The sequence below is a fragment of the Anomalospiza imberbis genome, unplaced genomic scaffold (assembly GCF_031753505.1).
Source record: "Anomalospiza imberbis isolate Cuckoo-Finch-1a 21T00152 unplaced genomic scaffold, ASM3175350v1 scaffold_1001, whole genome shotgun sequence".
In the NCBI taxonomy this organism is placed as follows: Eukaryota; Metazoa; Chordata; class Aves; order Passeriformes; family Viduidae; genus Anomalospiza; species Anomalospiza imberbis.
Window position 1 is genome coordinate 21,635 of NW_027099391.1, and position 14,502 is coordinate 36,136.

Below are 14,502 nucleotides of genomic sequence, written 5' to 3' on the forward strand. Positions count from 1 at the left end.
AGGTGACAGCCGTGTCACCGTGCCAGGTGCAGGTGACACCTGTGTCACATCCGTGTCACCACACAGGGTCCATGTCCTTGTGTCACCTGTCACCATGCCAGCTCTGTGTCACATCTGTGTCACCGTGCCAGATCCGGGTGACATCCAGGTGACAGCCGTGTCCCCGAGCCAGCTCCGTGTCCTTGTGTCACACCCAGGTGACATCCAGGTGACACACAGGTGACACCGGTGTCACACCTGTGTCACACCCGGTGACAGCCGTGTCCCCGAGCCGGCGCCGTGTCCATGTGTCACATCTGTGCCACTGTCCATGTGACACCGGTGTCACCGAGCCGGCTCCGTGTGACATCCGGGTGACATCCAGCTGACAGCCGTGTGACATCCAGGTGACAGCCGTGTCCCCGAGCCAGCTCCGTGTCCCTGTGTCACATCTGTGCCACTGTCCATGTGACACCGGTGTCACCGAGCCAGCTCCGTGTCCCACCCGTGTCCCACCCGGTGACAGCCGTGTCACCGAGCTGGCTCCGTGTCACACCCGTGTCCCACCCGTGTCCCACCCGGTGACAGCCGTGTCCCCGAGCCAGCTCCGTGTCCCCGTGTCCCCCCCGTGTCCCCCCCCTCCCCCGGCGCCACCGGAGTCCCTTGTCCCCATTTTGGGGGGAGGGGTCCTGTGATGTCACTGCCCTGTGACGTCACTATCCTCGTCCATGACGTCACTCCCATGACGTCACCCCCGAACACTGCCCCCATGGTAGGCGGGTCCTTGACCCGTTCTGGGGGGGGGGGTATCCCCCGCTTGTGACGTCATCACCCCATGACGTCACCCCCGTGCCCACGGTGGGGGGGGGGCATAGGCGGGCGTTCCCCCCTCCTCATCCACACGACGTCACACCCCATGACGTCACTCTCCCGTGACGTCACCCCCAACCACTGTGTCCCCACGGGGAGGTTTTCCCCGCTCCTGACGTCACTCTACCATGACGTCATCCCTGTGTCCCCCACGGGGAGGTTTTTCCCCACTCGTGACGTCACTCTCCCGTGACGTCATCCCTACTGTGTCCCCACGGGGAGGTTTCCCCCGCTCGTGACGTCACTCTCCCATGACGTCATCCCTACTGTGTCCCCACGGGGAGGTTTTCCCTGCTCGTGACGTCACTCTCCCATGACGTCACCCCCACCACTGTGTCCGTGGGGGAGGGGGGGGAAGCGCCCCATCCCCACCAGCGCGTGCCGGGCGGGTGTGTCCGAAGGGCATTCCCCCCTCGTGACGTCACACCCACCACATCCCACCCCGCTGACGTCACCCACCACACCCACCCCGTCGTGACGTCACGGCCGTGCCGTCACTCCCCCGCCGTTCCCCAGAGCCACTCGCGCAGCGCCAGCAGCCGGCACCGCAGCAGCCCCAGCGCCCCGCCGAGCCCCGCGCAGCCCCCGGGCCCCGCGGCCAGCGCGGCCCACACCCGCCGCAGCTCGGCGGGCCGCAGCCGGTGCGCGCTGAACAGCGCCCGGCCCGCGCAGCAGCGCTCGGGCGGCACCCGCGCCGCGCCCCCGAAGCGCGCCGAGTGCCGCGCCGCCACCCCGGCCCGCTCCGCCGCCACCCCGACCCACACGTCCTCGGGCAGCGCCAGCGGCACCGCCCGGCCCGCCGCCAGCAGCGCCGCCGCCGCCCGGCGCGACAGCGCGTACGCCGTGCCGCTGCAGTAGGGCGGGAAGCGCGGCCGCGGGGTACAGCCCCGCCGGGACGTGGTGGCGGCTGCGGGGGTCGCGGTTCGGCGCCACCCGCCAGTGCACCCGGCCCACGTACAGCAGGGGCGGCGGCGCCGGCGGCCACGCCGCCAGGTATGTCGCGACGGCCGGCACGTTGACGAACACGTCGTCGTCGGCCTTGAGCAGGAACGGGGCGGCGGCGCAGCAGGCGCGGGCCCAGCGCAGCAGCAGCAGCGTCTTGCGCGTCAGGTTGCCGTAGGTGTCGCCGAAGTCGCCCTGCAGGATGTCGCCGTGCCGCCGCCACTCGGCCAGCAGCTCCCGCTGGGCCCCGGGCTCCGGGGCGGTGCCCAGCACGAACACGGTGCGGGCCGGCGGAGCCCCCGAGCCCCCCCGGGAGTGCCCCCAGGGTCCGCCCCAGGTGTCGCGCACGGCGAGGCGGCGCTGCAGGTGCTGGGGGGCGCTGGGCACGAGGATCAGCAGGAACGGGGCGGGGGGCGAGCAGGGCGGCGGCGCCAGCAGCACTTTGGGGGTGCGGGGGGACCCCCAGGGAGCCGCGGGGAGCTCGCCGGAGCCCCCCGAGAGGAGCCCGAGACAGCCGGGGGGGGCTTGGGGGCCCCCGGTTCCAACCCCGGGACCCCCAATTCCAGCCCCGGGACCCCCAATTCCAACCCCGGGACCCCCAATGACACCCCCGGGACCCCCAATGACACCCCCGGGACGCCCAATTCCAGCTCCGGGACCCCCAATGACACCCCCGGGACCCCCAATTCCAACCCCGGGACCCCCAATTCCAGCCCCGGGACCCCCAATGACACCCCCGGGACCCCCAATGACAGCCCCGGGACCCCCAATGACACCCCCGGGACCCCCAATTCCAGCCCCGGGACCCCCAATGACACCCCCGGGACCCCCAATGACACCCCCGGGATTCCCAATTCCAGCTCCGGGACCCCCGGTTCCAGCCCAGGGACCCCCAATTCCAGCCCCGGGACCCCCGGTTCCAGCCCAGGGACCCCCAATTCCAGCCCAGGGCGCCCCGCTCGTGACCCTCGAGCTCCCGTTCAGGACCCCCGACCCCCAGTTCCCAGCGCCGCCCCCCTCACTCGGGACCCCCGCGCCCTCTCCATTCACAAACCCCGCGCCCCCATTCACGAGCCCCGCCCCCTTCCCACGCCCCCCACCCACGAGCCCCGCCCCGTTCCCACGCTCCCCATTCACAAATCCGCCCCCCCAACTCCCATCCCCCGCGCCCCCCGCGCCCATCCCCCACTCCCCCCCCGTCCCCCCCCGTCCCCCCCACGCCCCCCGCCCCTCCCCCCAGGCCGCCAGGGCCGCCGCCAGCAGCTCCTCGCCCCCGCCCCGCTGCCCAGCAGCACCAGCACCGCCAGCCCCAGCGCCGCCAGCGCCGCCTTCGCCGCCCTCCGCCGCCATTTCCGCCGCCTCGGGCCCATCCCGGAGCCCTCCTCGCCCTTCTCTCACCTCCAGGGGCCCCAAAAACCCCAAAATTCCCCCCAAAATCCCCCCCGGGGGAGGGAGGGGGGGGGGGGCGCTCGGGCCGCGTCCGGCGCGCTGGGCGGGGGCGTGGCCAGGCCCGACGGGTGATCTCCATATATGGGTATGAGTGGGCGGGGTTTTGGGCGGGGTGGGCGTGGTTTGGGCATGCGCGGAGCGGAGTGGGCGTGGCCCGGGAGCGTTGGGGCCGCGCGCGCAGCGGAGGGTGAAGAACGCGGGGGGGAGGAGGGGAAATTTGGGGAGATTTGGGGGGATTTGGGGGGGATTTGGGGGAGATTTGGGGTCCGGGGGGGGGTTTGGGGTCCGCCAGGGAATCTGGGGGGAGCCTGGAGGGGTCTTGGGGGGTTTTGTGGGAGGCAGGAGGAGACTGGGGGGGTCCCGAGGGGAATTTGGGGGTCCCGAGGGGATTTTGGGGGGTCCCGAGGAGAATTTGGGCGTCTCGAGGCGGTTTTGGGGTGTCTCGAGAGGGTTTTGGGGGTCCCGAGGGGTTTTTGGGGGTCCCGAGGGGGTTTTGGGGGGTCTCGAGGGGGTTTTGGGGGTCCCAAGGGGAATTTGGGGGTCCCGAGTGGGTTTTGGGGGTCTCGAGGGGGTTTTGGGGGTCTCGAGGGGATTTTGGGGGTCCCAAGGGGAATTTGGGGGGGATTTGGAGGGGATTTTGGGGGTTCCGAGGGGGTTTTGGGGGTTCCGAGGGGGTTTTGGGGGTCCCGAAGGGAATTTGGGGGGGTTTTAGAGGGGATTTTGGGGGTCCCAAGGGGAATTTGGGGGGTTTGGAGGGGGTTTTGGGGGTCCCGAGGGGATTTTGGGGGTCCCGAGGGAATTTTGGGGGTCCCTAGTGGATTTTGGGGGGGTGTGGAAGGACGTGGGTTGGATTTTTGCGGGTAAGATTTTTGGGGGCTCCTGGGTTTTTTTTGGGGTGGGGGTCTCTGATGGAGCAAAGGGGTTTTGGGGGTGCTGGGGTGACCCCAAAAATCCTCTCCCTCTCCTCCCCCCCCCCCCCCCCCAAAAAAAGCCCCCCCCCATGGCGGAGCCGCTGCAGAAGAAGCTCCAGGGGGAGCTGGAGAAATATCAGCAGTTACAGAAAGGTGAGACCCCCCCAAAAAACCCAAAAATCCCCCAAAATCCCTCCTGGGAATCCCCCAAAATCCCCCCTGGAACCTCCTGAAAACCCCCTGGGACTCCCCCAAAAATCCCCCAAAATCCCCCCAAAAATCCCCCAAAAATCCCCCAAAATCACACATGGGAACCCCCCAAAATCCCCCCTGGGATCCCCCCCAAAAATCCCCCCTGGGACCCCACAAAATCCCAGTGGGAGCCCCCAAAATCTCCCCTGGGAACCCCCAAAAACCCCCCTGGAAAGCTTCCAAAATCTCCCCAAATCCCCCCTGGGAACCCCAAAATCCCTCCTGGGAACGCCCCCAAAATCCCCCTGGGACCCCCCAAAATCCGTCCTGGGAACCCCCAAAATCCCCCCTGGGACCCCCAAAATCCCTCCTGTGAACCCCCAAAATCCCCCCTGGGACCCCCCAAAATCTCCCCAAAATCCTACCTGTGAACCCCCAAAATCCTCGTGGGAACCCCCCAAAATCTCCCCTGGGAACCCCATAATTCCCCCTGGGAACCCCCAAAATCCCCCCTGGGAACCCCTCCAAAATCCCCCCTGGGAACCCCCAAAAATCTCCCCTGGCACCCCCCAAAATCCCCTGAAACCCCCCAAAATCCCCCCTGGGACCCCCCCAAATTCCCCCCTGGGGGACCCCCAAAATCCCCTCTGGGATACCCCAAAAATCTCCCCTGGGAACCCCCCCAAAAATCCCCCCTGGAAATCCCCCAAAATCTTCCCAAAATCCTTCCTGTGAACCCCCCAAAATCCCCCCTGGGAACGCCCCCAAAATCTCCCCTGGGATCCCCCAAAATCCCTCCTGGCAACCCCCCAAAATCCCTCCTGGGAACCCCAAAATCCCCCCAGGGAGCCCCCCCAAAAACCCTCCTGGAAACCCCCCCAAAATCCCCGCTGGGAATGCCCCAAAATCCCTCCTGGGACCCCCAAAATCCCCCCTGGGACCCCCCAAAATCTCCCCAAAATCCTTCCTGTGAACCCCCAAAATCCCTCGTGGGAACCCCCCAAAATCTCCCCTGGGAAGCCCCCCCAAAATCCCCCCTGGGACCCCCCCAAAGTTCCTCCAGGGAGCCCCCTCAAAAACCCTGCTGGGCTCCCCCAAAATCCCCCTGGGACCCCCCAAAATCCCCCCTGGGACCCCCAAAATCTCCCCAAAATCCTTCTGTGAACCCCCCAAAATCCCTCGTGGGAACCCCCCAAAATCTCCCCTGGGAAGCCCCCCAAAATCCCCCCTGGGACCCCCCAAAGTTCCTCCAGGGAGCCCCCTCAAAAACCCTGCTGGGCTCCCCCAAAATCCCCCTGGGAACCCCCAAAATCCCTCCTGGGAACCCCCCAAAATCCCCCCTGGGAACCCCCTAAATCCCCCCAGAGAACCCCCCCCAAAAACCCTCCTGGGACCCCCCAAAATTCCCCCAGGACCCCTCAAAAATCCCCCTGGGAACCCCCCAAAAATCCCCCATGGGACCCCCCAAAATCCCCCTTGGAACGCCCCAAAAACCCCCCTGGAGGACCCCCCAAAATCTCCCCAGAATCCCTCCTTTGAACCCCCCAAAAGACCCCCTGGGATCCCCCAAAATCCCCTGGGACCCCCCAAAATCCCCCCAGGGAACCCAAAATCCCCCCTGGGAACCCCCAAAAACCCCCCCTGGGACCCCTCAAAATCCGCCCTGGGAACCCCCAAAATCCCTCCTTGGACCCCCAAAATCTCCTCTGGAAACCCCAAAATCCCCCCTGGGGAACCCCAAAATCACCCCTGGGAACCCCCCAAAATCCCCCCTGGGAACCCCCAAAATCCCTCCTGGCAACCCCCCAAAATCCCCCCTGGGAACCCCCCAAAAACCCCCCCCTGGGACCCCTCAAAATCCGCCCTGGGAACCCCCAAAATCCCCCCTGGGACCCCCCCAAAAACCCCCCTGGGACCCCCAAAATCTCCCCTGGGAACCCCCCAAAATCCTCCTGGGACCTCACCCAAAATCCCCCCTGGGAACCCCCAAAATCCCCCCTGGGACCCCCAAAATCCCTCCTGTGAACCCCCCAAAATCTCCCCTGGGACCCCCCCAAAATCCCCTCTGGGACCCCCCCCCCCCCCCAAATCCCCCCTGGGATCCCCCCATAATCCCCTAGGGAACCCCCCCAAAAATCCCCCCTGGGAAGCCCCCCAAAATGCCCCCTGGGAACCCCCAAAAACCCCCCAGGGAACCCCAAAATCCCCATGGGACCCCCCCAAAATCCCCCTGGCAACCCCCAAAATCCCCCCAGAGAACCCCCAAAATCCCCCAGGGAACCCCCAAAATCCCCCCTGGGAACCCCCCAAAATCCCTCCTGGGACCCCCCAAAATCTCCCCTGGGCTCCCCAAAATCCCCTGGGAACCCCCAAAAATCCCCCTGGGACCCCCCAAAATCTCCCCTGGGAACCCCCAAAATCCTCCTGGGAACCCCCAAAATCCCCCCTGGAGACCCCCCAAAATCTCCCAAAATCTCCCCAAAATCCCCCCAAGGAACCCCCCAAAAATCCCCTTGGGAACCCCCTAAATCCGCCCTGGGAACCCCCAAAATCCCCATGGAACCCCCAAAATCCCCCCTTGGACCCCCAAAATCCCCCCTGGGAACCCCAAAATCCCCCTGGGAACCCCCAAAAATCCCTCCTGGGAACCCCCAAAATCCCCCTGGGACCCCCCAAAATCCCCCAGGCAACCCCCCAAAATCCCTCCTTGGACCCCCAAAATTTCCTCTGGAAACGCCAAAATCCCCCCAGGGAACCCAAAATCCCCATGGGACCCCCCCCGAAATCCCCCTGGCAACCCCCCAAAATCCCCCCAGGGAACCCCCCAAAATCCCCCTGGGATCCCCCAAAATTCCCCTTGGGAACCCCCAAAATCCCCCTGGGACCCCCAAAAATCCCCCCTGGGAACCCGAAAATCCCCATGGAACCCCCCAAAACCCCCCAGGGAACCCCAAAATCACCCCTGGGAACCCCAAAATCACCCCTGGGCCACCCCAAAATCCCCCCAGGGAACCCCAAAATCACCCCTGGGAACCCAAAATCACCCCTGGGCCACCCCAAAATCCCCCTGGGACCCCACAAAATCCCTGTGGGAACCCTTAAAATCCCCCCAGGGAACCCCCAAAATCCCCATGGAACCCCCCAAAATCCCCCCTGGGAACTTCAAAATTCCCCTGGGAACACCCCAAAATCCCCCCTGGGAACCCCCAAAATCCCCCCAGAGAACCCCCCCCAAAATCCCTCCTGTGAACCCCCCAAAATCCCCCCTGGGAACCCCCAAAATCCCCCCTGGGAACCCCCCAAAATCTCTCCTGGGACCCCCCCAAAATCCCCCCTGGACCCCCCAAAATCCCCCCTGGGAACCCCCAAAATCCCCCCTGGGGAACCACCAAAATCCGCCCTGGGAACCCCCAAAATCCCCATGGAACCCCCAAAATCCCCCCTTGGACCTCCAAAATCTTCTCTGGAAACCCCAAAATCCCCCCTGGGGAACCCCAAAATCCCCCCTGGGAACCCCAAAAACCCCCCAGGGAACCCCAAAATCCCCATGGGACCCCCCAAAATCCCCCTGGCAACCCCCCAAAATCCCCCCTGGCAACCCCCCAAAATCCCCCCTGGGAACCCCCAAAATCCCCCCAGGGAACCCCAAAAACCCTTCTGGGAACCCCAAAATCCTTCAGAACCTCCCAAAATTCCCTAAACCCCCCCAAACGCTCCCCAAAAACCAAATGGGACCCCCAAAAAATCCTTCAGACCCCCCAAAACCTCCCCAAAAATCTCCTGGGACCCCCAAAAATCCTTCAGATCCCCCAAAATCCCCCCAAAGCCCCCCCAGAACCTCCCCAAAAACCAACTGGCACCCCCAAAAATTAATCGGATCCCCCCAAAACCTTCCCAAATACCTCCCCAAAAACCAACTGGGACCCCCAAAAAATCCTTCAGATCCCCCAAAATCTCCCCAAAAATCTCCTGGGACCCCCAAAAATCAATCAGACCTCCCAAAACCTCCCCAAAAACCTCTTGGTACCCCCCAAAAAATCCTTCAGACCCCCCAAAATCCCCCAAAGCCTCCCCAAAACCTCCCCAAAAACCACCTGGGACCCCCAAAAATCCTTCAGATCCCCAAAAATCCCCCCAAAACCTCCCCAAAAATCTCCTGGGACCCCCAAAAATCAATCAGATCCCCCCAAAATCTCCCCAAAAACCAACCGGGACCCCCAAAAATCCTTCAGACCCCCCAAAATCCCCCCAAAGCCCCCCAGAACCTCCCCAAAAATGTCCTGGGACCCCCAAAAATCAATCAGATACCCCAGAACCTCTCCAAAAACCAACTGGGACCCCCAAAAATCCTTCAGAACCCCCAAAATCCCCCAAAGCCCCCCCAGAACCTCCCCAAAAATCTCCTGGGACCCCCAAAAATCATTCAGATCCCCCAAAATCCCCCAAAGCCCCCCCCAGAACCTCCCCAAAAACCAACTGGGAACCTCCCAAAAATCAATCAGATCCCCCCAAATCCTCCCCAAAAACCAACTGGGACCCCCAAAAATCCTTCAGATCCCCCAAAATCCCCCAAAGCCCCCCCCAGAACCTCCCCAAAAATCTCTGGGACCCCCAAAAATCAATCAGATACCCCCAGAACCTCTCCAAAAACCAACTGGGACCCCCAAAAAAATCCTTCAGATCCCCCAAAATCTCCCCAAAGCCCCCCCAGAACCTCCCCAAAAATCTCCTGGGACCCCCAAAAATCCTTCAGATCCCCAAAATCCCCCCAAAGCCCCCCCAGAACTCCCCAAAAACCAACTGGGACCCCCAAAAAATCCTTCAGACCCCCTAGAACCTCCCAAAAATCTCCTGGGACCCCCAAAAATCCTTCAGATCCCCAAAATCCCCCCAAAACCTCCCCAAAAACTAATTGGGACCCCAAAAAATCCTTCAGACCCCCCCAGAACCTCCCCAAAAATCTCCTGGGACCCCCCAAAAATCCTTCAGACGCCCCAGAACCTCCCCAAAAATCTCCTGGGACCCCCAAAAATCATTCAGATCCCCCAAAATCCCCCAAAGCCCCCCCAGAACCTCCCCAAAAACCTCCTGGACCTCCAAAAATCAATCAGATCCCCCCAAAACCTCCCCAAAAACCACCTGGGACCCCCAAAAAATCCTTCAGATCCCCCAAAATCTCCCCAAAAACCACCTGGGACCCCCCAAAAATCCTCCAGCCCCCCCAGAATCCCCTCAGGACCCCCCAAGACCCCCAGGGACCCCAGCCCCGTCCCCTCCAGGCCCTCCAGCCCCCCCAAATCCTCCCAGGACCCCCCAAACCCGTCCGCGTTCCCCGTTTTCTGGGGGGGGGTCCCTGGGCTGCGCCCCGGTTTTGGGTCCCCCCTGAGCCCCGGTTTTGGGGTTCCCCCCCCCAGAGCTGGGCCGGGCGGTGGCGGCGAGGCAGAAACTGGAGACGCAGCTGACGGAGAACAACATCGTGCAGGAGGTGGGAACCCCCAAAACTGGCCCAAAGCGCCCCGAAAATGACCCCAGGAATGGGCCAGGAATGACCCAAAAATACCCCCAAAAATAACCCAAAATACCCGGAAATGACCCAGGAATGGGCCAGAAATGGGCCAGAAATGACCCAAAAATAACCAAAACTGCCCCAAAAATAACCCAAAATACCCTGAAAATGACCCCAGGAATGAGCCAGAAATGGGCCAGAAATGACCCAAAAATACCCCCAAAAATAACCCAAAATACCCCGGAAATGACCCCAGGAATGGGCCAGAAATGGGCCAGAAATGACCCAAAAATAACCCAAAACTGCCCCAAAAATACCCCCAAAAATAACCCAAAATACCCCGAAAATGACCCCAGAAATGAGCCAGAAATGGGCCAGAAATGACCCAAAACTGCCCCAAAAATAACCCCAAAAATAATCCAAAATACCCCGAAAATGACCCCAGAAATGAGCCAGAAATGGGCCAGAAATGACCCAAAAATACCCCCAAAAATACCCCAAAATACCCCGAAAATGACCCCAGAAATGGCCAGAAATGACCCAAAACTGCCCCAAAAATAACCCAAAATTGCCCCAGAAATGAGCCAGAAATGGGTAAGAAATGACCCAAAACTGCCCCAGAAATGAGCCAGAAATGACCCAAAACTGCCCCAAAAATACCCCCAAAAATAACCCAAAATACCCCGAAAATGACCCCAGGAATGAGCCAGAAATGGGCCAGAAATGACCCAAAAATACCCCCAAAAATAACCCAAAATACCCCGAAAATGAGCCCAGGAATGGGCCAGAAATGGGCCAGAAATGACCCAAAAATGACCCCAGAAATGAGCCAGAAATGACCCAAAATAACCCAAAACTGCCCCAGAAATGAGCCAGAAAACGAGCCAGAAATGACCGAAAACTGCCCCAAAAATAACCACAAAAATTATCCAAAATACCCTGAAAATGACCCCAGAAATGAGCCAGAAATGGGCCAGAAATGACCCAAAAATAACCCAAAACTGCCCCAAAAATGACCACAGAAATGAGCCAGAAATGACCCAAACTGCCCCAAAAATACCCCCAAAAATAACCCAAAATACCCCGAAAATGACCCCAGGAATGAGCCAGAAATGGGCCAGAAATGACCCAAAAATACCCCAAAAATAACCCAAAATACCCCGGAAATGACCCCAGGAACGAGCCAGAAATGGGCCAGAAATGACCCAAAAATAACCAAAACTGCCCCAAAAATACCCCCAAAATTACCCCAAAACTGCCCCAGAAATGAGCCAGAAATGGGCCAGAAATGACCCAAAACTGCCCCAAAAATACCCCCAAATCTGCCCCAAAATTACCCTAAAAATACCCAAAATTAATGCCAAAACTGCCCCCAAATTAACCCCCAAACTGTCTCAAAAGTAACCCAAAAATTGCTCCAAAAATACCCCAAAACTGCCCCAAAAATACCCAAAATTAACCCCAAAACTGCCCCAAAGTAACCCCCAAACTGCCCCAAAAGTAACTCAAAAACTGCTCCAAAAATACCCCGAAAATGACCCAAAAATAACCCGAAAGTGCCCCAAAAATAACCCCAAAACTGCCCCAAAAATAACCCAAAACTGCCCCAAAAATACCCCAAAAATAACCCCAAAACTGCCCCAAAAATAACCCAAAACTGCCCCAAAAATACCCCAAAACTGCCACAAAAATCCCCCAAAAATACCCCAAAACTGCCCAAATCCCCTTTTTTCAAAAATCCCCAACCCCCCAAAATCCCAGCTTCCCCCCCACCAAAAAGAATCCCTTTATCCCCAAATCCCCTTTTTCCCCAAATACCTTTCTTCCCCCGTAAAATCCCCTTTTCCCCCAAATTATCCCCCCAAATCCCTTTTTTCCCAAAAAAAATCCCCAAATCCCCCAAAATCCCCGCTTCCCCTTCCAAAAAAAATCCCTTTTTCCCCCCATTACCTTTTTCCCCAAATCCCTTTTCCCCCAAATCCCCATTTCCCCAAATCCTTTTTCCCCAAATCCCTTTTTCCCCAAATCCCATTTTTTCCCCAAATCCATTTTTCCCCAAATCCCCATTTTTCCCAAGTCCCTTTTTCCCCCAAATCCCTTTTTCCCCAAATCCCATTTCCCCAAATCCCTTTTTCCCCAAATCCCCTTTTTCCCAAATCCCTTTTCCCCCAAATCCCTTTTTTCCCCAAATCCCTGTTTTCCCCAAATCCTCATTTTCCCCCAAATCCCTTTTTTCCCCAAATCCCTTTCCCCCAAATCCCTTTTTTCCCCAAATCCCCATTTTTCCCCAAATCCCCTTTTCCCCAAATCCCTTTTTCCCCAAATTCCTTTTTCCCCAAATCCCTTTTCCCCCAAATCCCATTTTTTCCCCCAATCCCGTTTTTTCCCCCAATCCCGTTTTTTCCCCCAATCCCGTTTTTTCCCCCAAATCCCTTTTTTTCCCCCAAATCCCTTTTTTCCCCAAATCCCTTTTTTCCCCAAATCCTCATTTTCCCCAAATCCCTTTTTCCCCCAAATCCCCTTTTCCCCAAATCCCCTTTTCCCCAAATCCCCTTTTCCCCAAATCCCTTTTCCCCCAAATCCTTTTTCCCCCCGTAAAATCCCCTTTCCCCCAAAAATTACCCCCAAAACCCCTTTTCCCCAAAAAATAAAAATCCCCTTTCTCCCAAAACCCCCATTCCCCAATCCCCTTCTCCCCACCAAAATCCCCTTGTCCTCCCCAAAAAACCCCACATTTTCCCGCATTTTCGCCCCCAAATTTCCATTTTTTCCCCCCAAAAAACGCCGTTTTTTCCCCAAAGTGGCGGTTTTGACCAAAGCGGGGATTTGTGGCCCGAGCAGGAGCTGAGCCTGCTGGACGAGACCAACGGCGTCTTCAAGCTCCTGGGGCCGGTGCTGGTCCGGCAGGAGCTGGAGGAGGCCAAGGGCACCGTGGGCAAACGGCTGGAGTACATCAGCGGCGAGATGTGGGTTCGGGGAGAAAGAGCGGGAATTTGGGAAAAAAACGGGAAAAATGGGAAAAATGGGAAAAAATGGAGAAAAAAACGGGGGGAAATGGGGAAAAAATGGGGGGAAAATGGGAAAAAAACAGGGGGAAATGGGAAAAAATGGGGGAAAATGGGGGAACGGCTGGAGTAGATCAGCGGGGAGATGTGGGTTTGGGGAGAAAGAGCGGGAATTTGGGAAAAAAACGGGGAAAAATGGGAAAAATGGGAAAAAATGGAGAAAAAACGGGGGGAAATGGGGAAAAAATGGGGGGAAAATGGGAAAAAAAACAGGGGGAAATGGGAAAAAATGGGGGGAAATGGGGGAACGGCTGGAGTAGATCAGCGGGGAGATGTGGGTTTGGGGAGAAAGAGCGGGAATTTGGGAAAAAATGGGGGGAAATGGGGAAAAACGGGAAAAAACGGGGGGAAAATGGGGAAAAAATGGGGGGAAAATGGGAAAAAAATGGGGGGAAAATGGGGGGAAATGGGGGAACGGCTGGAGTAGATCAGCGGGGAGATGTGGGTTCAGGGAGAAAGAGCGGGAATTTGGGAAAAAGCGGGGAAAAATGGGGAAAAACGGGAAAAAATGGGGGGGGGAAATGGGGAAAAATGGGATAAAAACGGGGGGGAAATGGGAAAAAATGGGGGGAAATGGGGGAACGGCTGGAGTACATCAGCGGGGAGATGTGGGTTTGGGGAGAAAGAGCGGGAATTTGGAAAAAACGGGGGAAATGGGAAAATTGAGAAAAACCGGAGAAAAAATGGGGGGAAATGGGAAAAAAATGGGGGGAAAATGGGAAAAAACGGGGGGAAAATGGGAAAAAATGGGGGAAATGCACAAAAAATGGGGAAAAATGGCTGGAGTAGATCAGCGGGGAGATGTGGGTTTGGGGAGAAAAAAGCGGGAATTTGGGAAAAAATGGGAAAAGTGTGGGAAAATGGGGGGGAAATGTCCATTTTCCTCCCCAAAATTCCCTGGTTTTCCCCCAAAAATCACAATTTTCTCCCAAAGTCCCCATTTCCCCCCAAAACTCCAATTTTCCTTCCCAAAATCCCCATTTTTTTCCTCAAAATCCTCATTTCCCCCCCCAAAAATCCCCATTTTCCCCCCAAAATTCCAATTTCCCCCCCCAAAATCCCAAATTTTCCCCCCCAAAAATCCAATTTTTTCCCCAAAATCCCCATTTTTTTCCCCCAAAATCCCCATTTTTTCCCCCAAAACTCCAATTTTCCCCCAAAATCCCCATTTTTCCCCCAAAATCCCCATTTTCCCACCCAAAACTCCCATTTTCCCCCAAAATCCCAATTTTTCCCCCCAAAACTCCCATTTTCCCCCCCAAAATTCCCATTTTTTCCCCCCAAAAATCCCATTTTTCCCCCCAAAACTCCCATTTTCCCCCCAAAATCCCCATTTTTCTCCCCCAAAATCCCAATTTTTTCCCCCAAAACTCCCATTTTTCCCCCAAAAATCCCTTTTTTTTTTCCCCCCAAAATCCCATTTTTCCCCCCCAAAATCCCCATTTTCCCCCAAAACTCCCATTTTTCCCCCAAAAAATCCCATTTTTTCCCCCAAAACTCCCATTTTCCCCCCCAAAAAATCCCATTTTTTTTCCCAAAATCCCCATTTTTCCCCAAAAATCCCATTTTTTCCCCAAAATCCCCATTT

The 14,502-nt window shown here is 58.1% G+C and overlaps 2 protein-coding genes across 2 annotated transcripts; one reads left to right on the forward strand and one right to left on the reverse strand.

Annotated features, from left to right (window-relative positions):
- Positions 1-1,343: 1,343 nt before the first annotated feature.
- On the reverse strand, positions 1,344-3,141 carry LOC137465662 (uncharacterized). The gene is given in 2 exon segments (XM_068177727.1): positions 1,344-1,715; positions 1,717-3,141. Coding segments are annotated over 2 exon segments (1,797 nt in total).
- A 223-nt stretch (positions 3,142-3,364) lies between these two features.
- On the forward strand, positions 3,365-12,987 carry PFDN6 (prefoldin subunit 6). Its single transcript, XM_068177726.1, has 4 exons — positions 3,365-3,427; positions 4,232-4,304; positions 9,758-9,828; positions 12,691-12,987. The coding sequence occupies exons 2-4, from the start codon at positions 4,241-4,243 to the stop codon at positions 12,985-12,987; spliced, it is 432 nt and encodes a 143-aa protein (XP_068033827.1). The 5' UTR covers positions 3,365-3,427; positions 4,232-4,240.
- Positions 12,988-14,502: the final 1,515 nt, after the last annotated feature.

Bases quoted from the DNA above. Each gene is read 5' to 3' on its own strand.
- PFDN6 (XM_068177726.1), top strand. From the start codon at position 4,241: ATGGCGGAGCCGCTGCAGAAGAAGCTCCAGGGGGAGCTGGAGAAATAT. The intron at 4,305-9,757 runs GTGAGACCCCCC...TCCCCCCCCCAG, and splicing joins ATATCAGCAGTTACAGAAAG to AGCTGGGCCGGGCGGTGGCG. The intron at 9,829-12,690 runs GTGGGAACCCCC...TGGCCCGAGCAG, and splicing joins AGAACAACATCGTGCAGGAG to GAGCTGAGCCTGCTGGACGA.